This window comes from Dama dama, chromosome 25 (assembly GCF_033118175.1).
Source record: "Dama dama isolate Ldn47 chromosome 25, ASM3311817v1, whole genome shotgun sequence".
Taxonomy (NCBI): Eukaryota; Metazoa; Chordata; class Mammalia; order Artiodactyla; family Cervidae; genus Dama; species Dama dama.
Window position 1 is genome coordinate 67,298,974 of NC_083705.1, and position 25,532 is coordinate 67,324,505.

The 25,532-nt window shown below is 44.4% G+C and overlaps 1 protein-coding gene across 1 annotated transcript in view; it reads left to right on the plus strand.

Moving 5' to 3' along the window:
- Window positions 1–25,532, plus strand: part of CTNND2 (catenin delta 2) — a 1,052,580-nt gene that overhangs the window by 602,762 nt on the left and 424,286 nt on the right. Inside the window, exon 7 of the mRNA XM_061129708.1 lies at window positions 9,492–10,068. Coding sequence (XP_060985691.1) covers window positions 9,492–10,068 — 577 coding nt within the window. The remainder of the gene's footprint in view (window positions 1–9,491; window positions 10,069–25,532) is intronic.

Sequence of the window (25,532 nt, forward strand, 5' to 3'; positions counted from 1 at the left end):
CCGTAGTCTCATCAAGTATTTCATGCCTCAGAGTGACAAAAGAAGCAAGAAATAGAGAGTGTACACCTGTACACAGAACACTGGTAAAGAAGTACAGGAACCTGAAGATTTTAAAACCACTTTCACACTGACCAGCAGAACTAAAGTGAGCCTGTCTACCTTATAATCGTAGGAAATTCCTGCTTCCTGCAGGAGATTAAGAATTGCATGATTGTTCTATAAAAATGATACTCGAACAATGGTAGATACACTAGAAAAAGAAGTAAGCTTTTTGAGAAGCAAAAAGCTTTTGATCTGGCCTGTCTATTTAATGTGGCACTGACTTTTAAGTCTTATAAGTTCTCACTTGCACTATATCATAATAATAAATACACCATCTGCTCACTTCTGCCAGAAGTCAATAAGTTTTGAATATTGTTTATTGGTGCCCCTTCATGCTAGGTGGATTGAAGGCCAAGGGGATGGAGAACTCTGGATGGCGGTGGGATGGACACAGGGACACGCCTTGTTCCAAGGAGGACCCAACCCTCCAATGAACACTTGCATCTTGATTGCTGAATGCAAAAAGTTACACAGGTGCCTAGTTTGACATCATTCCAGTTTGCTGAATTAGGAAAGAACTTGTTGCTGGGTGGCACCTGTAAAGAGAAAAGTCACTGAAAAACTTGGAAAACACAAAATTGCTGAGATGTCTTTAGCGTAGAATGTATATATTTATACTGCATTTACAGGAGAAATCATGTCATTCTGTACGCTTCGTCTGGCATATCTGCAGGAAACTCGCACTTTGTTTTTAAAAACGTTTTCAGATAATTACGTGTTGGAAATCCTTTCTCAGTGCTCTGCTTTAAATTTTTACCCATTTTCTTTTTCCAGTAGAAATATATTTAATCTAGTTTCAATAGCTGAAGCATTTCTCATTGTGGGCAGTGTGCGTATGTGTTTTACTCTAACATTTCTTCTTCTGTGCAAATGTTTGTGTTATTAAAGTTATACTAAATGAGCCTCTTGCTGAAATAAAAGTTTTACATAGTGTATTTTTGCCAAGGCTCATGTTTCTTAGAAAGAGTTGCCATCAAAAAGTCCCTCTTAAAGATAAATTTGTATAAGAGATTCATATCATTGCTTTAATTTTTTCTTCTCTATTTTCTTTCTACTTGGTTGTTGTTGTTCATTAGCTAAATTGTGTCTGGTTCTTTGCGGCCCCATGAACTGCAGCACACCAGGCTTCCCTGTCCTTCACTATCTCCTGGAGTTTGCTCAAACTCATGTCCTTTGAGGCAGTGATGCCATCAAAGCATCTCATCCCCTGTCACCCCATTCTACTTAGTAGACCATAGTGTTGGCCACATGAAATACTTTTGAGAATATTTACTGATATTGACCCTAATCATACTTTTATTAAAGTGAGGTTGGAGAGGAGGAAAAACCAGTACCTAAGGTACAAAATTCTGTACTTCCCTTTTTATATGAGTGGCTTAGGGGCCCTGGAGCACTGGATCCACTTTGCTCATGTTGTTGTTCAGTCACTAAATCGTGTCCAGCTCTTTGTGACCCCAGGGATTGCAACATGCCAGGCTTCCCTGTCCTTCACTATTTCCTGGAGTTTGTTTAAACTATGTCCACTGAGTTGGTGATGTTGTCTAACCATCTCATCCTCTGCTGCCCCCTTCTCCTTTTGCCTTCAATCTTTGCCAGCATCATGTCTTTTCCAGTGAGTCAGCTCTTCCCATCAAGTGGCCAAAGTAGTGGCGTTTTAGCTTCAGCATCAGTCCTTCCAATGAATATTCAGAGTTGATTTCCTTTACCATTGATTGGTTTGATCTCCTTGCAGTCCAAGGGATTCTCAAGAGTCTTCTCCAACACCACAGTTCGAAAGCATCAATTGTTTGGCGCTCAGCCTTTTTTATGATCCAACTCTCACATCTGTACATGACCACTGGAAAAAAACCATAGATTTGACTAGATGGATCTTTGCTGGCAAAGTAATGTCCCTGCCTTTTAATATGCTGTCTAGGTCTGTCCTAACTTTCCTTCCAGGGAGCAAGTATCTTAATTTCATGGCTGCAATTACTGTCAGCAGTGATTTTGGAGCCCAAGAAAGTAGAATCTGTCACTGTTTCCACTTTTTCCCCAATTCTGTCTGCCAGGAAGTGATGGGACTGGATGCCATGATCTTTGTTTTTTGAATGTTGAGTTTTAAGCCAGATTTTCCTCACTTCATCCCAGTGGTAATGACTTCAGGGATGGCATGTGGACTCCCCACAGAAGCTGTCTCTTCATTTTATGTTTCATATGAGTTTTCACCTAAAGCAGTGCTCCTCAAAGGAATTGCTAGACAAGGCACTTGATGATTTTATTTGGCCATTTCTGAAATCAGATCTTTTTCACAGAACCAGGATTTTCTATCTCGGGAATTATTTAAAGAGAGGCCTTTCTTCTGAAGACAGTTTCAAAAGAGAAGTTATTGAGATTTGGGGAGCCGTGATGATAGTGTTCAAGCAAATTGATTTTCTCCCAGAGACTCAAAGGCACAAAACTTACTTTGTGGGTGTAGATTCCTTTTAGTGGCATATTACAGGCACATTTCATCTAAGACTTTGGCATTTTGGAGTTGGTGCTTTCGTCTTGTTTTTAAGTTGTGAGAGTAAATGGCTTTGTCCATAGTCCTGTACAAGGCTGGAGCTCTGCACCGCCTTACCCTAGTGAGTTCAACACATTCTCAGACATGTTCATCAGGAGCACGTAGCTGATATTACAAAATCACGTTACCAGATCCTTCTGCTTCGGCAATGGATTTCTCCAAAGATGTACATAAAGATGTACATCATAAAGCCATGGATGCTGTTTTTTGGTTTCAAAAGTTATTCAGGCATCTTTATTCATCGAAAGAATGTTCCCCTGTCATTGCTGTTATTTTCTCACTGTTTTTTCCTCTCTCCATTTGCATTCCTTCAAACACCAGCCAGACCTCTTCCCACCAGACCCACTGCTACATTCCCACGTTTGGGCTCTTCTGTGACCCTGGCCTGATGCCTCGTCCTTATTTTTCTCTCCCTCTCTGCCTCTTGTGACACTGTTTTTGTCCTGGAGCACCACTCTGGGCAGTGACCTCCATCCCCATGACCAGGGTCACCTCCAGAGGAGAGAAACCCTGAGATGACTTATTAGGTTCACGAGTGTGATGCTGATGCCAGGAAGATGAACAGTGATGAATGCAGACTGCTGATCTCTAGTCATTAGGCTCCCATCTGTGAAGCCACAGAACACAGGTTCCAGCTTCCCATTGCTGACATCTCTGACCCAGCTGCCTAGCATTCTGGGCAGACATTCCCCTTGACCCAGAGTTAGGGGCCTTACTGACAATTCCAGGAAACTTGGCAGGTCTAAATGCATCTTCACAAGGACTGCTTGTAAATCATGGGTCTGCTTTATAAAATGCGGTTTTGCTCAGTGATACTGCTTACTCATGATCTGAAGTCAAGATTCCTTGGAGAGTTCAGGCTGTCAAGTCCCTAGTTAACTGGCTGTTAAGTGTTGGGTCTTTGTTTTGGTTTTTTGCACATGGCCAAATCCCCAGAGAATGAGGCTTAAATAAGTTTCCAAGTTTGGAGAATTTTCCCCCCTCATTGCTCTTATGCCATCTCTGCTCCTTTTTACAGAAAATACAACCTGAAAAGGCCAATAAACAACAATGTGGGTATTAAGGTCTATGCCATGTTCTGGCCCAAGAGCACCATGTTTTGGGAATTGGAACTTCCCAATAAAAAACAGTGTAATTGTGAGCCAGACAGTATTCTGAAACAAAAATTTTAGTTTTTTTTTAAATCTCCAAAAGAACGTCAAGATAAAATATTCCATGTAGGAGGATTGCAGAGAGAATTTCAAGAGAAAATTTCATATTTTTACATGGAATATAATAGGCTCTTGTTAATGGATTATTGAGTTAATGAGTGAATTGCTGCATGGAACCTGAGTACTTCTAGTTAATGGGAATAATACATATATTGCCTAAATTCCTATTTCAATATTCTTCCTACTACACTTTGAATATACATCCTCCCCTTAAACACTTTTGTAAAATAGGCATAAATCCACTGCATAATTACACAGTGGGATTCAGCATACCAAATGTAGACATACAAACACATGATGTAAAAATCACAACTGGAGTATATCCTAACTCTGACCCACCTGACACTCATATGTAAGCTGTAATGTAGATGAAATACTTCATCTTATAAAAGAGTTTTGATAAGTTAGTATCATTCATGTCTCACTAAAAAAAAAAAAAAAAAAAAAAACCACAGTCTTTTTTTTTCCCCTTGCAGTATAATCTACATAAAATGTCCATAGAAATTAGAAGTAACGTCTTATTTTTCTCTTGATCATTTTCCCATAATGGGAAGCAAGAAAGGAGCAACAAGCAATTTAATGTGCACAGGACTCTGCCTATGGGAAATATTTAATCAGAGCATCTACTTAAAAATGTTCTGCTTCCTTGTCAGTTTCACATAGATGGGTTCCCCACTTTGGAGGGATGGAAAAGGCAATTAAAATAGTCCTTTGGTTTGAGACTGATTCAGACTGATGGGAGTGACAATCCCAATAGGAACTGCCCTGGTCAGTAATACATACTGTGTGATCCAGGACAATATTTGGGCTCCATCTTCTCAAAATATTTCCAAAAATTCTTATGTCACCATTTACTAAGGATCTCATCATCAACATAAAAAATTTTCAGTGTTCAGCACTTGTACACACACATTTCTAAATATTATAGTAGGATGTAGTGATCATTAATTTTTTTTTGGATTTACAATTTTATTTGTAGTGCTAACACATGTGTAATGGGGAATTGAGCTTCTATGACAGCAAAGTAGATGAAATTCTCTGTGTGTTGAAATGTGCTTATGTTATTTTTAATCCAGTGACCTAGGCCATAATAAACCATCCTATGAATTGTATAGCTATCTTAAAATGTATCCCTAAGAGTTGCTAAAAAGAAATTACATAATGGAACAAAACATAAACACAAGGGTGGAGACAAACTCCTAAAAGATTACTGTTCTGTCCAACTGATGCTAAAAAACAGATTTTTCTCTTTAGCCAAAGAATGATTCTTAGGCACTTATTCTTGTGTAGGCTAATGTAACAGAGTATAATACCTCCAGATTATTTATTAAAAACTGCAGAGGGCCTTGTATAACTGTGCAATCCAGAAAAGTAGCCACTAGACACATCTGACTACTTAAATTTAAATTAATTCAAAGTAAATGTATGTTAAAATCCAGTGCATGTGTCTAGGGCCCATGCGTCTATTGGCTACCATATTGGACAGTACAGATATAGAACATTTCCAACATAGACAATAACTATCTTAAAATGTATATGCAATTTTATTGTTTCATTGTGCTTAGTTGCTCAGTCCTGTCTAACTCTTTGTGACCCCATGGACTGTAGCCTGCCAGGCTCCTCTGTCCATGGGGATTCTCCAGGCAGGAATATTGGAGTGGGTTGCCATGCCCTCCTCCAGGAGATCTTCCCAACCCAGGGATCGAATCCAGATTTCCTACATTGCAGGCAGATTCTTTACCATCTGAGACATGAGGGAAGCCCCAAATTTAAATTAATTCAAATTAAATGTATGTTAAAATCCAGCACATGTATCTAGGGCCCATGCATATATTGGCTACCATATTGGACAGTACAGATATAGAACATTTCCAGCATAGACAATAAACAACTTAAAATGCATATACAATTTTATTGTTTATGATATTTTGCTTATTAACAAGCTATGGGCAAAATTTCACTGAGAGATCCTACAATATTTTAAAAGGTTTTTGAATTGCTGCTGTAGCCTGTCAACATACCTGGAACTAGTGTGGCTGTTCTTAAAACTTAGACAGATTTGAGAGCCATTTAAGAAACCTTAGGAATAAGATTCAGCAGAGTTAGCACTTTCTCACCTGGAAGTTTCAACATAGTAAAAGCAGAAATAAAGTATTTTAACAATTTATCCAAGGTTTCCCTAGGATCCATGTTATTCTAATACTTAAATACTAGAATGCTACATGATGTTGTTTCAATTTATATTAGTATACTTTAGTATTTATTTTATTGAAAGCTATGCTTGCTGAGGAAGGCCTCCCTGGTAGCTCAGACAATAAAGAATCCTCCTCTCAATGCAGGAGATGCAGGTTCGATCCCTTGGTCAGGAAGATCCCCTGGAGAAGGAAATGGCAACCCACTAAAGCTTTCTTGCCTGGGAATGCCATGGACAGAGGATGCTGGCAGGCTACAATCCATGGGGTCACAACGAGTCGGACTCGACTTAGCGGCTAAACCACAATGATGCTACTGAGGAAGAGGGTATTTGTGTCACATAGGGTTATTAATGTTATAAATCCAAATCCAAGACATAACAAAAAGTGTTTCTTCTCTTGTAAGCAGGGGACTCTCAGGGACCCTAGGGGCTCTTTCTTGTGAGCAGGGACCCTTGGGGTTCTTTCTCCTCCTCATGCCCCTGTGAGAAAGGTTCCCAGAAATTCCTCTCAGAGGCTTTTCTGTTCCTTACCAGCTGGGTTCTGCATGGCAGAATGTTGCTTGGGCCCCAGGAGAGCTTCCAAAGAAAAGTAAAGAAAGATGGTCACTCTCCGCAGCTTAGCAGTAATTCTCAGCCCGACAGCATCTTCCAGGAGATTGTTAGAAATGCAGACTCTGAGGCCCACTTCAGAGCCCTCAATCAGAATCTCTTCTAGATTAGAGGCTAGCACACTTTAAATAAGCATCGTGATCACCTTGAGAATGTGATAAAAGGCAGATCCCGGGGCCCGTCCCCCAGAGTTTCCCATGCCATAAAGATGGGGTGATGTGGGTGCTGCTTCTGATGCCAGATGATGGATTGGGGACCACACTTGGAAAACCACTGCTCTGGGGCTGGCTCGTTCTCATATTCGATTCTACACTGGAATCACCTGGTGAGCTTCCCCAAAGCCTGATGGTTGATTCCCACCTCCAGAGTCTCTGGATTAAATGGCTAGTGGATACAGCCTGAGTACTGAGTTGTTTTCCTTTTTGTCTTCAAAAGCTTTCCCAACAATTATAATATGCAGCTAGGTCTGAGAAACACAGGCTGTGTATTTCATGCTCAGAACTTCTCCTGAGAGGGAAGCACAACTGGATGTGAGCAACCACCACCCCCACCAATGACTCTGGATGATTCTAGACTGTTTCTCTGGGGTCCAGGGGAGCATAGCAGCCATGCAGAGCTTCTCCACCATGGAATCTCTGCGGTCAAAGCCTCGGGACCAGCTTTGTTATCCATCCCTTCATTCACCCCAGAAACATTTGTGTATCTCTGCTATGAATCCTTCTTGTTATAGTTACTTCTTTGTTCATCACTGAACAAAATCATGGAGCTTATATTTTACTTTCATTCTTACAGTTAAAGTCAAAATAATTACATTGTCATGGTGAAGAAAAAACCAGAACTGGAAAGTAGTTACAGCAATAAATATACATTCTCTTTGGAAAAAAATTTAAAGTATTGCAACAGGGGGAAGAGACTTCATTATAGAAGTGGGCTCAATGTCGAAAACAAGGAAAAGGAGGAATATCGACCTCTGGGTTGGGAAGATTCCCTGGAGGAGGGAATGGCAACCCACTCCAGGATCCTTGCCTGGGAAATCCCATGGACAGAGGAACCTGGTGGACTACAGTCCATGGGGTCACAAAGAGTCAGACACAACGCAGTGACTAAACACCACAGCCAGGGAGCAGGTTGATGGTCAGTAGATGGATAATTAATAGGAGGAAATTGTCAGGGGGAAGGGTATTCTGGCTAAACTGACTTAGAAGGATTCTTGCTAGAATTGGACAATGCAGAGCCATGATGTGAAGAGAGTTCAGAGGTGCCTGACCACAGACAACTTGGTCAAGAAGAAAAACTTCGTCAGTGGATTGATACACACACATACACACAAATATATAAAATATATACATCATGTATAAATGCACACGCATATACCTACATATGTGATATATTCATGTGTAAATAAATATGTGCCCCCCCCCCACACACACACCCCACACTGACTGTTTTTTAACAGACTCTAGGACACTCTTAATAGAGGATTTTGATGTTGCAGCAGTTAAGATCTTCACTTAAAACTGACGTTCTAGATAAAATTTGGAACCTGGCATTGTGTGCGGATGGAAGTGCCTGGTCTGTTACTTGCCAGTTGCCATTCCAAAGCGGGTGGAGAGGCAAAACTGAAACTTTTAATAAGGGAAAACATCTGTTCAGTCTCTCTCCCCCTCGTCCCTCCATCTCACTCGGGTCCTTCTCCCCACCTGTTTCCCACCCCTAATTTCAAATACTGCCTTCCTCACTTTCTGTCTTTCTGTGGACAGTCCTACCTCCTTTTCACACAGGCCTGCTCTCAAAAACTTTTCTGCTCCTCCGGGAAAGCCTGGAAGATCCCAGAGGTCCGGCCCAGAAGTGGTTGACAATGTAGTGTTTTCATTCGAATGCAAATTTGTCTCTGGACCGGATTCAAGGAAAGTGCTTTTCCCTCCAACTGTCTCTCCAGCTCCACCCCGGCCCTTGTTGTCTTTTGTGTTCTTGTAAATAAATGAGAGGCAACTGGCTTTCAGTGTGAAGACACAGCTGCAGGGGGCTCTTAAAAGCGAGCTGGAGAGAGAGAGAGAGATGCTAAAAGATTTGGAGCCTGGCGTTAAAATCTAGAAAAGGGAGGCTATTTTTTTTTTTTAAGTCTGGCCATTTACAATCGCTCTGCTTCCTCTGGACATGCTTTTTGTAAAGCCTGAAAGCCCAAGCATATTTATTCCGACTTCATTATCTCCCCCTCCTTTTAACTTATCCACAAAGAAGAGTCAAGGGGAAAATGACAACAGAATAAACTCCACGAAGTTATGTTTATTTCTTACGGTTCTCCAGATAAGTATGCGACTTGGTCAATCCCAGAGGTAGAGACTGTATCCGGTGAAATGCCCTTGCGGGTCGGGGGGCGGTGAGGGGGTGGGGGTGGATAGAAGGCTGAACGCCCTAATTTCTCAAAGGAACAGACCCTGATTGCCTTCAGGTAACCTGCTGAGTGACCTTTTCAAAGCTTCCGGGGGCTAAAATGCGATGCCTCTGCCCTTCCAGAAACCTCTGAGATGTATAAGCAGCATCCGCGTCCCACTTGTCGGAGGGGGTCCCCCATCCCCTGGTCAGCCGCCCTTTGCTTTCCGATTTTCCCTTCTTTTTGGGGGCGGGGGGAGATGAGCCCCCCTCCCGAGCGGCTCGAGGGGCGCCCGCGTCTCCCCCCGCACCCCCCACGCCGCGCGGTTCGGCTTCCCGGGTCCCGCGCGCCCCGAGCCGCCCCGGGGATCGCCGGGGCCGGGCGGCTCGGGGCGCGCGGGGAGGCTCCCTCCGCTTCCCGCTGGCTAAGAGCGCGTGTTCTCTGCTCTCCCGCGCACAGGGCACCACGAGCCGCGCGGGGCACCTGGCGGGGCCGGAGCCCGCGCCGCCGCCGCCGCCGCCGCCGCCGCGGGAGCCGTTCGCGCCCAGCCTGGGCAGCGCCTTCCACCTGCCCGACGCGCAGCCCGCCGCCGCCGCCGCCGCCGCCGCGCTTTACTACTCCAGCTCCACGCTGCCCGCGCCCCCGCGCGGGGGCTCCCCGCTGGCCGCGCCCCAGGGCGGCTCGCCCACCAAGCTGCAGCGCGGAGGCTCGGCCCCCGAGGGCGCCGCCTACGCCGCGCCGGCGCGCGGCTCCTCGCCCAAGCAGTCGCCCAGCCGCCTGGCCAAGTCCTACAGCACCAGCTCGCCCATCAACATCGTCGTGTCCTCGGCCGGCCTGTCCCCGATCCGCGTGACCTCGCCCCCCACCGTGCAGTCCGCCATCTCCTCCTCGCCCATCCACCAGCTGAGCTCCGCCATCGGCACGTACGCCACCCTGTCGCCCACCAAGCGCCTGGTCCACGCGTCCGAGCCCTACGGCAAGCACTCGCAGGAGCTGTATGCCACGGCCACCCTCCAGAGGCCGGGCAGCCTGGCAGGTAACGGGCCCGCCGCTCGGCACCCCCACCCCCCGGGGGGCCGTCTGGGCGCGCGCTGGGGGGCCGTGCGGGAGGCAGGCAGACGGACGGCGGGGACTGGAGCAGACTCGGGCTGGGCTTTGTCGGTGGGCAGGTGTTTAGCATCCTCCGAAGGCAGGGAAGCAGAGGGCGTCCCTAGACAGGCAGTGTTAACTAGCATCTGAACTCAAATCTACCGGTTGCTTCCGTTTGGAAGTCGTGCATTCTTGCAAACTCGAGTGTTTTCTTTCTGTCTCTCCGTCTCTGTCTCTCTGTCCCTGCCACCTCGCCCTCAATAGGCAGATATCCATCCTTTAAGTCAAATTTAATAAGCAGTCACAAAGACCTGTTGAATGTATCCAGAAAAAAGAGCCCAGAGAATAAAAACGACAGTGTTTCTAGGATCACCTGTAGTTCTCTGCATTGAGTTGCAGAGAAAAAGTAAGGGATTTTCTTACCTATAGAGCAGACATCCAACTTCCAAAGATTTCAGTAGTCGTGAAAAGTCGAAAAAGTTACCTGTGATGAATTGCCTGAAATTTTTACTACTTTGTGGTGGCTTAAAATGATTATGTTTTGTCTAAGTGTGGTTACTGGAAAAATGAAAGGAGCTTCCTTCCAGACCTGCCATTGAGATTGTGTAGATCCCAGCAATGGGGGAAAAAGTAACCAACGATGAAGTCTCTTGAGTGTGTTGCCTGTTTATTAAGAGGGATGGGGTGGGGAAATTGGGCTCAACGGGGTTTGGGGATGAAACCTGCTTTTCCTTGCCAGTTTGGATGAGGTGACATTTCTGTGGTCCTTATGCCCATCGAAGACCAGGCTGAGCTGGGGATTCACTGCTGGTTAACACCATATGTTCAGCTTAAACAAGACACTGTGATTGAAAGACTAATGTTTTGTCTCCTAAAACACCTGACAACAACCCCAGATTTATTGTTGATTTTTTTTTCCCTCTTATGAAAGTATTTGGTAGTTGTGTCACTCTAGTAACAGATGCTGCTCTCATATGTTCCCCTTCTTGACATAAATGGATGCCTGTAAAGATAAATAGGATAAAGAAAAGGAACTTGTTGCATACGGGAGGCAGGTGTCCAAGGGCTTTTTAAATTCACACAGTAATCGCCGGTGTGGACTGGTCTGGCATAACAGGACGCAGACAGGAATTCTGCTGCCCCCAAGTTATGCTAGGTATGCTTTTTCTCTTACACACTCCTTCTCTCTCTTTAATAGAATTTTGGAAGTAACACTCATGATGTCAGCCTAGTGCCAGCATCCAAATGCCTGTAACGTAGGGACTCAAGAGTGGCAGTCTGGTCGGAAGAGGGCCGTGGGAGACCTGTATGGAAACGTAGTTTAGATAAGTTTGGAAACTTTGTTTTAGAAGTTTGCAAAATAAGTTTCTGGATCATGGCAAGGAGTGGGGACCTGGGGAGTTTGTGGGAGACTCAGGCCCTTGGACCCTCTTCCCAGCCATCAGAGAGAAGAGGCAGCTGAGTCCTAGAGGGTCCCAGTGACTTGCCAAAATCCCATCTGTTCCCTGCAGAGACCCAGGGAAAGAAACCAGGAGACTTAACTTCCGTCTCTTTGTCCCAATGATTAGACGTGCTAAACTTGGGGGGGTTCCACTCAATCACATTACGAAAAATAGGGAGTGTGTGTCTGGTGGAGAGGTGGGGGGGTGGGGGGGTGGGAGTTGGAGGGGCAGGTGTGATGGGGCAGGATGAGAGCCTGACTGCTCCTAATGTCACTGAATGAAGTGCTAGGCTGGGCTTAGTCACTCAGTCATGTCTGACTCTTTGCAACCCCACAGATGCGCCCCCCTCCAGGGTCCTCTGTCCATGGGGATTCTCCAGGCAAGAGTACTGGAGTGGATTGCATGCCCTCCTTCAGGGGATCTTCCCAACCCAGGGATCCAACCTAGGTCTCCCACATTGCAGGTGGATTCTTGACCAACTGAGCCACCAGGAAAACCAAGGGAGAAGTTTTAAAAATGTATGGGCTTCTTCCCAGGTGGAGATAGTGATAAAGAACCCACCTGCCAATGTAAGAGACACAAGTGATATGGGTTCAGTCCCCAGATCAGGAAGATCCCCTGTAGCAGGGCATGGTAACCCACTCCAGTGTTCTTGCCTGGAGAATCCCATGGACAGAGGAGCCTGGTGGGCCACAGTCCATAGGGTCACAAAGAGGCGGACATGACTCGTGACTTCGCACGCATGCAGCTGTTTAGGAGATCGTTTATCCTCTGATAATCTGGAGTGAATGTGTCTGAGGATATGATGTGTGTGTGTTGGGCGGTGGGGAGAGAGAGAGAGAGAGAGAGAGAGAGAGAGAGAGAGAGAGAGAGAGAGAGAGAGAGAGAGAGAGAGGAGTCTTTGTCCAGAAATAAGGGACCTTCAGGTGCTCATCACAAGCCCATGTGCTTTCACTTACCTCTTCACTTCCATCCCTTCTTCGCTTCTCTGACCAGATTCCATTTTTTGCTCCCTGGTGGGAAAAGAATCAACATGCCATTGACGGTTCTTGATTTTGGAGCTACAAGAAGCACTTTTAATATTTGAGTTACTTTGTTTCAAATGCATACTTTTAAATATTCATTTGAAGATTTTTTTCAAGCGAATTGCTGCTGGTGGTTTTTGAGTTTCAAATTATTCTATAACTCTGCATAAATACTTGGGTTGCATGAGATCATTGGCCTTATTTAGAATTTAGCAAAGTCTGGCCCATGAAAGGTGTGGGGACCGATTCTGACAACTGTGAGAACTCAGGAGCATTGGAGTTTATGGACTCTGTACCTGAATCCCGTGTGCTTGATACTGGTCCAGGTGTCGTAAAGTTGGGAGCCACCTGGTTTGCTAATTGAAAGTGCAGTTAAAAGTCAAGCTTGAAAAAGAGCTTTTGCATTTTCAGGGTTGTGACTTTGGAGATTTGTCACTGATGACTAGGAAGTGTGAACACTAGGATAGATAGTGATTTTTCACTGTTGAATACGTTAATCCCTTTAATTATTTGTTAAGCACCTCTTATGTACTGGCACTGATTTGGACCCTAGGGAAACAGAATTGATCGATATGAACCAAAATCCCTGGCCTCGTTTCAGCTGGAGAAGATAGAAAATCACAGGCATTTTTAGCAGAGTGACCAGGGAAAGCTCTAATGAGAAGGTGACTTTTGAGTCAATTATGAAGGCAGTGAGGATACTGGCCATATTAATACCCAGCAGAAGGGCATTCTGAGCAGAAGGAACAGCGAGTTCATAAGCTGGAAAATGGACGTGTGTCTGATCTGTTTGCAGAATGGCAAGGACACCCATGAGGGTATGTCAGAGAGAAAGAGGGCAAAGAAATGACACAGACTCCAGTGAAGTGACCAGCAAGGTGGGGGTGGAAGCTCAGATCAGGGGAGGCCTCAAGATTTCGGGATGCTGACTATACCCCTATCCGGGAGCTGTTGAGGATTTGAGCAGTGGAGTGACACAGTGTGACTTAGTCTATAACAGAATACACTATAGAGGACCAAGGGCAAAACCAGGAGGACAAGTTGGGAGGTCCCTGCAGTAAGGTAAGCAAGAGATGATGATGGCGTGGGGGCCAGCATGGAAGCATTGGAGGCTGTGAGGAGTCGTGTAGTCCTGGGTCTGTAGATAGAGCCCAGCTGACCAGATTGTCTCATGGACTAGGTGATGATGGTAAGAGAGAGAGGACTTAAGGATACCTCTGACTCAACAACCAGAAGAATGGAATCAAGACTGGCTGAGGTGGAACAGGATGCAGAAGCATCTGGTTGGGTTTGGAGGCAGTTTGGAGATGGGACATCTGTCTATCAGAAGGCACGTGTGAAGTAGACTGGTGGATACACAAGTTTGAGTTCCAGGGAAAGCCCAGGCTGGAGATAAAAAATCAGGGAGTCATCAGTAAGTAGATGGTATTTGAGACTGAGACTCTTAAAGGAGTTTCTACATAGGAAGTAAGTTTAGAGAGAAGAGGTCCATGGACTGAGCCCAGATGCCTCCCACAAGTGCAGAGGTCTAGGAGTAGAGCAGCTGCTGCTGCTAAGTCACTTCAGTCGTGTCTAACTCTATGCAACCCCATAGACAGCAGCCCATCAGGCTCCTCCATCCCTGGGATTCTCCAGGCAAGAATACTGGAGTGGATTGCCATTTCCTTCTCCAATGCATGCATGCTAAGTCACTTCAGTCATGTCTGACTCTATGCAACCCCATGGACAGCAGCCCACCAGGCTCCTCCATCCACAGGACTCTCCAGGCAAGAACACTGGAGTGGGTTGCCATTTCCTGCTCTGGAGTAGAGCAGGAACCCAAGCAAAAGAAAGAGATAAGTCAGAAGTATAGGTCAGTGTCATTTCTTAGGTGCCAGGAGAATAACATGTCTCTTGTTTCCCACAACTTTATGAGGCCAGTGTGATTTTTACCTCCATTGTACAGGTTTGAAAACTGATGCGTATCATCAATGATAAATCCTTTACCCAGAGTCACCTTGGCTGGAAGTGACAGGGATGCAGTTTGAAGCTCCATCACTATCACTTTGAATCCAGCATCTCTATACTCTTCAATACACATGGTATATAGTTGTTGTTGTTCATTTGCTAAGTCTTGTCTGACTCTTTGCAACCCTGTGGACTGCAGCACATCAGGCTTCCCTGTCCTTCACTGTCTCCCAAATTTTGCAAGAACTCAGGGCCATTGAGTCGGTGATGCCATCCAACCAACTCATCCTTTATCCTGCCTCCCTTCTCCTCCTGCCCTCTATCTTTCCCAGCATCAGGGTCTTTTACAATGAGTTAGCTCTTCACATAGGGTGGCCCAAGTATTGGAGGTCAGAGGTGTTGTATGTTATTGAAGAAAGACACCAAGGACATAGAAATACCATACAAGTTTTCAACTTATTTAAATGACTAGTGATTTTGAAGAAGCAGAAATGTCTCAAAAATGTGTCAACATCCTGTTGACTATGACTGCAGTACCAATTTTTGTTCAATTCTGTACAGCAGATAACATAATCCTTTCATTTTCTGGTTTAGAGCAAAATTAATCCTGTTAAAAATAGAAATCTGAGTTGTAAATACATATTAAAGTTAAGTCAAACATCAGAAGCTTATTTTTAGGTAAAAATGAAATGGATTAAATGAAGATTCTTAGCCAATGATTGTCATCAAAACTGACCTAATAGGGAGAGGAATTTGTCCAGGCTTGTCCCTCTTGTACCCCCGCCAAAGAGACATCAAACTCACTCTTCAGAGGGGATCACACACTATAAACCTCACATTCCACATTCTTGGAGATCCAATTCATTCCCTGATTTGTTAATATTTTCAGGTGCACCTGTTATAAGAAAGAAAAAAAAAAAAAAGCCTAATCCTATTTAAAAGCTTTGCAGTCTCTGCTGTCAGTTTTCTCAGAGGAAACCCGAGGTCTCCTCAGGTAATAAGCAAGTTTGTTTATCACATGGTGCTTGGGACATGGTCAGAATGCAATGTGATATCTGGCTGCTTCTGCCCTTTTAAATTGCATTTCCTATACTTGAACAATTCTTGTGGACCTTCCCACTCCCCCTTAAGCTAAAAAAAAAAAACCAGTTTAGATTTACTAGTTAGAATGTGATATGCCTGTGATATCAATCAACAGTTTAATCTTCTTTCCAAAGTGGTTTACGGCTGGCTGTCAGCCGAAACTTCCTGGGGTTCTTTGGCACTCTGCCTCCCTAGGGACTGCTCCTCAACTGCAGAAGCTCCTGTGATTTCCTGGCTAGCCACACTCCTCAGTCCCAACCCTTCATCAGAACCTCATGCTCTCAGACCCAGGCCCCACCCAAGCATCTTTTCCTGGCTCAGAATGTAAAATAGATCTGTCTCCTGCACTATGCACTCAGCCATCCTGCCCCTCAGAGCACTTAGGGGGAGAATGGACTGATTCCTACTCATGGGCTGTCTCTAGCTTCCACCAACAAAGTGATTATTCGGTCAGCCAGCCAGCCATTTATGCTCTACAATTCTGGGATCCCAGTTTATAGCAGGGAACCCTTATCTGAGTGGTCCCCTGGGTCTGCTGTCTCCGAGGAGGGTGGGTACTAAAATCTCTTCAGCAAACTTCCTCTCTACTTACTGTTCCCTAACTGCCTCTCTCTGCCTGGAGACCCAGACTCCAAGACATTCCTTTGAAAACCACTCTGTGCAGCATCTGATTGCAACATAGTGTCTGATTTCTGTCCAGTTGATGTCCGTTCAGATCAGATAAGCAGCAGGGAGTGTATCCTTTTATCACCTGTTTTCTGTACAGTGAGTAGCTGGATCAGGAAGTAAATGTTTGGGATGCTAGGGGCCACAAAGGCTTTCCAGACGGGTTCCTTTTTGTTGATTCCTGGAAATGAGTATCTTCCCTTCTCTCTCTACCGCCTAGTGACCTTGCTAGTTAAAATAGGGTGAACAGATCTTTTTGTTCTTTTGAGAGTAGCATCTTTATGTATGTAGCCTTATAGGCTGGCCTGTTCAGTGTTTGATACTTACACAATATTGATCATGCTGTAATTTAACTGGGAACATGTACGTTTTAAAAATGACACTGAATCTTGGACAACAGTTAAGGTGACATGACTCTCTCCACTCATTAGCCTCTCCGAGCCTCAGACCCTCTGAAATAAAGAGTACAGAATTAAATACAACGAGGAATGAAGTCACAGAAGTGACAGAACAGAGACTGGAAGGTGGGTGTCACCAACAAGCCAGTCATTGAAAACGTTCTAGAAAGCAAAATAGATAGGAGTGATAAGCAATGAAAATGTGGAAGTTTCTCCTGGGAATCGGTTGTGCCTCGGAGGTGGACCAGCTGTCTTGTGTGAATGCTTGGACAAGCTCAACCTTAAGAGCTGGGGTGCTGGAGAGAAGTGAGGCTTGAGATGGAGGGATTTAAAGTCAGCACTTGAGACCATGGCTCCCTCCTCCCATCTCATCCCCTCCTTCCTACCAAGATGACGACCTGGTGGCCAATGCTTACTCCAGGCTGAAGACTAGGCGTGGTCTCTTGAAGAAGCTGAACAAACTGCCTGAGAAATCTAGACTTCAGTTATGGCAGTTGGTGGCCTAGAGGAAGTTCACTTCATACAGGCTTGTGGGGTGGTGAGCTGACACCCACCAGCTTGGAGCTGCCGTCCGCTGTCTCATTCTGCAGACGGCCAGCCCGTAGGCTCCACTCTTCTCCTCAGTTCTAATACAAAGACACACAGTGGAAAGCATTTCTGTTCATGCTGTAGCAGAAGAAGCTGGCCCTGGGTTTCTGTTTCTCAAATATGAGGAATTACCAAGGATTACTAAGGAATTTGGGTGAATTAGTGGCATGAAAAAGAAAAGCAGGAAAGTGAACTGTCTCTTGGAAGCAACAGAGATGATTTATAGAAAAGGGAGTGCAGGATGAAAAGAGACAAGCTAAAACTTTAGGTTTAGGACTGAGAAGGATTTAAGAAGATCTTATATTTATTAAGAAAGAATTGAGTTGATATGTGAAAGGATCAAAGAACAAGAAAATCTTTGGGGGGCTGTAAAAATATAACTACCACATTAAAAATTTGATAGAATGAGTGGGAAATAGTCAAGGAAATCACTGGGAAGGCAGCATATAAAGAGAAAGAGATAGAGAGTACTGCAGCAAAAGTCATAAAGGAACAAACCCAGGAGATCTGACATATCACTGCAGCCTCAGAGAGAAACATGCAGAAAAGCAAATTATCAGTGGAGTAATGCAGAGCAATTCCTAAGAGCCGAGGGACCTGTGTCCTCCTAGGAAATACCCTTTGCTTGGAATAGAAAATATTTCATCTTCTGCATCATGAAACTTCATAACACCAACATAAAAAGACTCTGAAACCCCTGGAGAGGAATAAAACAGATGGCACCTGACTTGCAGTAGTGACGCTGGAGGAAAAAGAACATTCAGGTGATGCCCTAAAAGAGTTTCAACCTAAAGAGTCTCTTGATGAAAGTGAAAGAGGAGAGTGAAAAAGTTGGCTTAAAACTCAACATTCAAAAAACTTAAGATCCTGGTATCCGGTCCCACCACTTCATAGCAAATAGTTGGGGAAGCAATGCAAACAGTGAGAAACTTTATTTTGGGGGGCTCCAAAATCACTGCAGATGGTGACTGCAGCTATAAAATTAAAAAACACTTTGCTCCCTAGAATAAAAGCAATGATCAACTTAGACAGCGTATTAAAAAGCAGAAACATTACTTTGCTGACAAGGGTCCATCTAATCAAAGCTGTGGTTTTTCCAGTAGTCATATATGGATGTGAGAGTTGGACTATAAAGAAAGTTGAGCACTGAAAAATTGATGCTTTTGGACTGTGGTGTCAGAGAAGACTCTTGAGAGTCCCTTGGGCTGCAAGGAGATCCAACCAGTCCATCCTAAAGGAGACCAGTCCTGGGTGTTCATTGGAAGGACTGATGTTGAAGCTGAAACTCCAGTACTTTGGCCACCTCATACGAAGAGTTGGCTCATTGGAAAAGACCCTGATGCTGGGAAGGATTGGGGGCAGGAGGAGAAGGGGACGACAGAGGATGAGATGGTTAGATGTCATCACCAACTTGATGGACATGAGTTTGAGCAAGCTCTGGGAGTTGATGGACAGGGAAGCCTGGTGTGCTGCAGTCCATGGGGTCTCAAAGAGTCGGACGTGACTGAGCAGCTGAACTGAAAACCTATGCATAGCTCAATTATCCATCATCTCTAAAAAAGAGTATGAGATATTTTCAGACTTGCAAGTGCTCATGAAATCTGTCTCCTAGGCACCCTTTCCTAAATGTGACCACAATTGGATGATGTATTCTTAGCTAAATAAGGGCATAAAGCAAGAGGAAAGCATGGTATCCAAAGAAGCAATTTATACTGACCAGAAGGTCTATAAAGAGTTGCCTCTGAAGGAGTCAGGGTGGGGAGACAGCTGGGTAGCAGGAAAGATGGGACTCAACACATGAATGTGGACAATCATGAATATTGGGGAAATTCCAGAGGCGTCTGTGTAATCTCAATATTTAAGAACAGAACAAGTAGAAAGATGAATGAAAGTAATGAATTTACTTGCAGTCCTGTAGAGTTTCACAAATACAGGAGGCAGTGGTCACCAGCATGGATTGAGGAGCTAGATAGATGTGTGCGCATATCTTGATTCCGTCACTTGCCAGCTCCATGACCCTGGATAGCTTGGTTGAGCCCAGTAAATCTTTACTGACCACTTATCTTGTGCTGGGTGCTGCCTCAGGTGTGACCACACACCTGTGAACAACAGAGGCCAAAGCACCTGTCCTCTTACAGGTGATGGTCTGATGCTGATAGGATATTAGGTGGTGAGGAGTGCCAGGGAAGGGAGGACTGAGAGAGGGCAGGGTGGCCAAGCTCTCTACCGCAAGATGTCCATTAAGCAAACACCTGGATGTACCAGACAGAGGGAACAGCCAGTGCAAAGGCCCTGAGGTGAAATCATGCCAGGCTTGTTTGGGAAATAGAATGGGGCTTCTCTGAGACTGCTTGCATTTCCTATAGTGAGGATAACAGTGCTGCAGCCATTATACTGTCATAGCAAAGGTCATATGAGATTGAGAATCATGCCTGTCAATTGCTGATTTGCATGTCTACAAATTAAAAGTGTTCAGTACTGATGAGAACTCTGCTCACTCTGTAGATTCACTGATGAAATCTTTTGTGGATCAAGCAACTTATCCTTCCATGGTTTCCACTCAAGCTGCCTCTGCTGTGTGTCCTGACCACACTGACTTTCTTTGTTAGTAATACCTTATGGATGAATAAGAAATAAGGGGGCTTCCCTGGTGGGGAAGCTTTACCGGCTTACCAGTCGGTAAAGAATCTGCCTGCAGTGTGGGAGACCTGGGTTTGATCCCTGGGTTGGGAAGATCCCCTGGAGGAGAGTATGGCAGGCTACTCTAGGATTCTTGCCTGGAGAATTCCCATGGACAGAGGAGACTGGCAGTCTGCGGTCCATGGGGTCACAAAGAGTCAGACACAACTGAACGACTAAGCGCGGCACACACATGAATGAATAAGGGCTTCCCAGGTGGCACAGTTGGTGAAGAATACGCCTGCTCAATGCAGAAGACACAAGAGAGGCTGGTCCGATCCCTGGGTCAAGAAGATCCCCTGGAAGAGAAAATGGCAGCCCACTCGAGTACTTTTGCCTGGAGAATCCCCATGGACAGAGAAGCCTGCTGGGCTACAGTTCATGGGGTCAAAAAGAGTCAGACGTGACTAAGCATGCACAGACACACATAGATGAATAAACCTTGTGTGGTGAAAAAAAAGGGAGTCTCAGTAAATCATGACTATTGTTACCCTGCAGGATCATGATATCAGCCCAGTCTATTGGGCATTCACGTCTAAATAAGATGGAGCTCATGACTCCAGGGGTCTCCCTTGACAGGAAGGGGTAGAGTGGTGTCAGTTCAGAAGTAACTTGTGGTATCAAGAGCTATGAGAGAGGACCAGGGTCTCAGGACATCCCTGGAGGGAGAGGCATGTCCAGGTAGAAGAATGGGGAAAGGGTCCCTGAAGGAGGCAGCATTTGAGGTTGAGCTTAATAAAGTGCAGCTGAACAGGTTCAAACGGGAGAAGAGGGTATAGCTAGGGAGGGATGGGTTGGATATTAGTTAAAAGTGTATGAAACATCTTGTAAGCTGCTTTTCACTTGGAGTTAGGATGCCGGGGCAAGGGACTGACTGAGATAATGGAGGTTGGAGGCAAGGTGAGGGTGTGAGGAGTTGAAGAGGAATGGATTAAAGCAAGGACCTGCTATTGTGCAGTGCAGCCAAAAACAAATGAGGTTTAGTCACTAAGTCGTGTCTAAGTCTTGAGACCACGTGGAGTATAGCCCCCCAGGCTCCTCTGTCCATGGGGTTTCCCAGGCAAGAATACTGGAGTGGGTAGCGGTTCCCTTCTTCAGGGGATCTTCCTGACCCAAGTAATTGAACCGGACTCTCCTGCATTGCAGGTGGATTCTTTACTGACGGAGCCGTCAGGGAAGTCCCACTGACAATAAATAAGTAAAAGAAGGACCTCGCTGTAGACACAGGGAGCTCTTCTTAGTACTCTGTAGTGACCCATATGGGAGAAGAATCTAAAAGAAGAGTGGATATACGTAGATGTATAACTGATTCACTTTGCTGTACCCTTGAGGCTGACACGACATTGTAAATCAGCTATACTCCAATACAAGTAATTTTTAAAAAGTGGGGGACAAGTTCTCCAACCCCAGAAATGAGCCAGCTCTTAGGATATTTCCCTTTTCCCTCGTTGAAAAATGGGCCAGGTAATGGGCAGCCACATGTTCCCCTGGTCCTGGACTCAGAAGTTACTTATTTCTTCCGTACTGCTGATCACACGGACGGCTGGTAGAAACAGTCTGCTGGCAAATGCTCGTATATAATGCTGAATCAGAGAAAGAAGTAACAGAGAGGTTTCTAGGGGGTCCCCAGCACCCAGCAATGAGAAAGCCTGGCTGGCGTCTGACCCCTGGTGTGAGTTTTTTCCATCTCCATGCCTCTAAACCGAAAGTTGAGGGAACACTGGGGGTAAAGTACTTTGGGTTCTCTGTGGTGCTTACACATTTCAGGTCATAGGTATGGATTAATCTGGGCAAACAGGTGTCTGTGGTAACCACTCACTTTTAAGTGTCTGCATCAGTTCAGCGATCCTAGTTAACCAGTATCTCTGCCTTAGCAAATAGGAAGCTTCTTTTAAATACTTTTTTTCTTTTTATCTAAGCAAGAGGGATTATGGAGAGAACCAACTTTTACTAGCTGTGAAAATAGCCTCCAACAATTAATAACTCAAAAGCCTTCAGAATGGAGTTTATTTGCGACCCAACCTGCATCAAATCCTTTCTGCCATGATATTTAACCAATGGGCATTTTTATGATTTTTTGATCGGGTGGAGAGGGAGGTGGGAGGGGGGAACGGGATGGGGAACACATGTAAATCCATGGCTGATTCAGGTCAATGTATGACAAAAACCACTACAATATTGTAAAGTAATTAGCCTCCAACTAATAAAAATAAATGGGAAAAAAAAGAAAATTAAAAATAATTATTTTAGTGACGTATAGCTATTTACAAGGTCATGTTAGTTTCATTTTGTAATTTTAAAAACTTGGTATATTATAGTCCATGTTACACAGAATATATATGTCATGTATAATACATTTAATTTCTGCCTATTATCTATATTTTAAATAAATGACAAGAACTTCCCTGGTGGTCCAGTGATTAGAACTTCACCTTCCAATGCAGGGGGTGTGGGTTTGATCCCTCATTAGGGAGCTAAAAGATCTCACATGCCTAGCGGCCAAAAATACAAAACGTAAAACAGAAGCCATATGTAACATTCAATAAAGACTTTAAAAATGGTCCACGTTAAAAAAAAAAATCTTTAAAAAAGTATTTGACGAAAAACACTATGCACTCATCCGTGTCTGTGTATATGTGAAAAGTGAAAATGTTAGTCGCTCAGTCGTGTCTGACTCTTTGCGACCCCGTGGACTGTAGCCTGCCAGGCTCCTCGGTCCATGGAATTCTCCAGGCAAGCGTTTTGGAGTGCGGTTGCCATTCCCTTCTCCAGGTGATCTTCTCAACCCAGGAATCAAACCCAGGTCTCTTGCATGGCAGGCAGATTCTTTACTGTCTAAGATGCCAGGGATACCCTTAAGTACACTCATATGTGTCTATATATATATATATATATATATATATATATGTACTTTATATATGGATAAACTTTGATTTGCTGTGAAATAACTAAAGTGAAATACCTCAAATCTCCAAAGACTGATCTCAAGCAGATCTATATGTCTATTATGAAAGCACTGACTTTGATACAAAAGAGAATGTATACTGAATTTTCCTGCAACCAGAAGAGGCAGAGCATTTATTTAAGTGGGTTAACAGGCTCCCTGGGGCAACTGAGCCCTCTGCATATTTCAGAACTCCTCATCACACTTCACCTAGTCGACATTCAACAAGTTTCTTCGACTATTATAGAGCTCACTAATTGGTGAAAGTGTTAAGCCCCATCAATAATTGAAAATCACCCGTAGAATGAAGTGAAGTATGAACACAAAGACATAACAGGTTCTCTTCAAGGTGAGTGGAGGATGGAAAAATTGCCAACAGCTAACAGAAAAACTTGGCTTAATGAGTATTAAAAATGAATAAAGTAGAGTGTTAGTCACTCAGTCGTGTCCAACTCTTTGCTGCCTGTTGGACTGTAACCTGCCAGGCTCTTTCTGTCCATGGGATTTTCCAGGCAAGAATACTGGAGTGGGTAGCCATGTCCTTCTCTAGGGGATCTTCCTCACCTGGGGACCAAACCCTTGTCTCCTGAATTGCAGACAGACTCTTTACCATCTGAGCCACCAGGGAAGCTAAAAGAGTAATAGTGAAAGAAAGTGAAGTCACTCAGTCGTGTCCGACTCTTTGCGACACCGTGGACTCTAGCCCATGAGGCTCCTCCATCCATGGGATTCTCCAGGCAAGAATACTGGAGTGGGTTGCCGTTTCCTTCTCCAGGGGATCTTCCCAACCCAGGGATCGAACCCAGGTCTCCCGCATTGCAGGCAGACGCTTTAATCTCTGAGCCACCAGGGAAGCCCACAAAAGTGTATAAGGTACACTTTTTTCTGTCACCTGTTCTCTCACCACTGAGTTTCTCAAAGCTTTGGAAAGTGGCTTCCTATGCTTTTAGACATCAGTTGAAATATTAGCAGAGACCCAGACAGCCGTCTCTGAAATGTCCCAGACTCCCCTGGAGAGCTCACCACTCTCTATGTCTGACTCCAAAGATGCAAATGATCATAAAAACAGACAGTGCCTATTCTGTGGTGTCTGTGTACACCAAGGACCTGCCCAGGAATCCCCAGACTTGATAGTGAAAGGAACCCAAAGAAAACCATTAATGGTCTTCACTCAGTGGACTTGAGCAGCTCTTGGAATTTCTGTTTGCTATAATTATCTTCACACAGATGGACATGATGGAGCTTGGGCAAACTCCAGGAGATAGGGATAAGGAGGCCTGGTGTGCTGCAGTCCGTGGGGTCACAAAGAGTCGGATACGACAGTGACTGAACAACAGTCTTCATATAGGCTTGATAGCCTTGGTTTTTCCTGTTTGGCTTCCTGGATGGCGCCTGGGCCCACAGATGCTATGCTGTCGAAGAAGGGGAGTCTGTCCTAACCTGGAATGATGTCTGTATTTCCTGGTGTTTCAGTCTTTAGCCTTCGCTCTCCTTGAATGGACTGGCAGCATCTTAAAGAAGTCAACCCTTCCCTAGGAGTTAAGTGTGCACACACACATATACACGCACGCTCACATTCATTCAGGTCATAAGCTCAGCTGGTTAGAAGCAGATCATGCCACAGTCCCCTCTGTGGCTGAGTCAGTAGCTGGTTGAGGTTGACATTGTCCCAGACAGGCCCTTCACCTTGACATTCTTCTAGCAGATGTAGTATTTGTTTTGCACTGGAAGAGTGAGTACCAGTTTCTGTACTAAGAAGGTACCTTGTAACATCACTATTGTACCATAGCAATTGGTGATTTAATAACCATTTCTAAAGTAACAGATGAAAGGTGGGTGGGAGAATTATAACTATACGTAGGTCTCATCAATCATGCATTTATTAGGGAATTAATGTTTTAATATAACCAGTATTCAAATAGTAATTACTCATATATAGTTCAGTGGCTAATTGGATTCTAAAACACACTCATACACATATTAAAAGCTTTTAACTAGAAAAGAATCAAGGAAGAGCTTTAGTCCTTGGAACTGTTTATTACACAGAATAATTCCTCTCCTCTCAAACTTTTTTCATATGCCAAGTATTATGTTGATTAAAATAATAAAACTTTAATAAAGAAATATACATAAATTATACAATGTAAATATAGAAAATGATAATCTATGAAACAGTTTATTTGCTTGTTCCCCCCACCCCAAGTTGTATTGTGAGTTAATGATGCCTACTTCTTGAATTATCACTAAGGCCATTTGGTGGGTATTGGAGGAACAGAGAAAGCAGTACAGAAATGATACAAGGAAAATATTTGAAGTTTATGTTTTTGCAAATATCTAATTTTGAAACGGATTAGGAAATGGCAACCTGCTCCAGTATTCTTGCCTGGAAAATTCCATGGACGGAGGATCCTGGTGGACTGCAATCCATGAGGTTGCAAAGAGTTGGGCATGGCTGAGCATGCACACACGTAATTTTGAAAAGGAATTTGTGCCTTTGTCTGTGATATACCTAATACAATCTGAGGAAAAGTCTTCTGTTTAAGATGCTGAGATGCAGAACATCTTAGTCCAGATATTTTTCAAAATATTTAAAGCGATTTATGAAGAAAATTGCATACCTGAGTCTACTTTCATCTGAT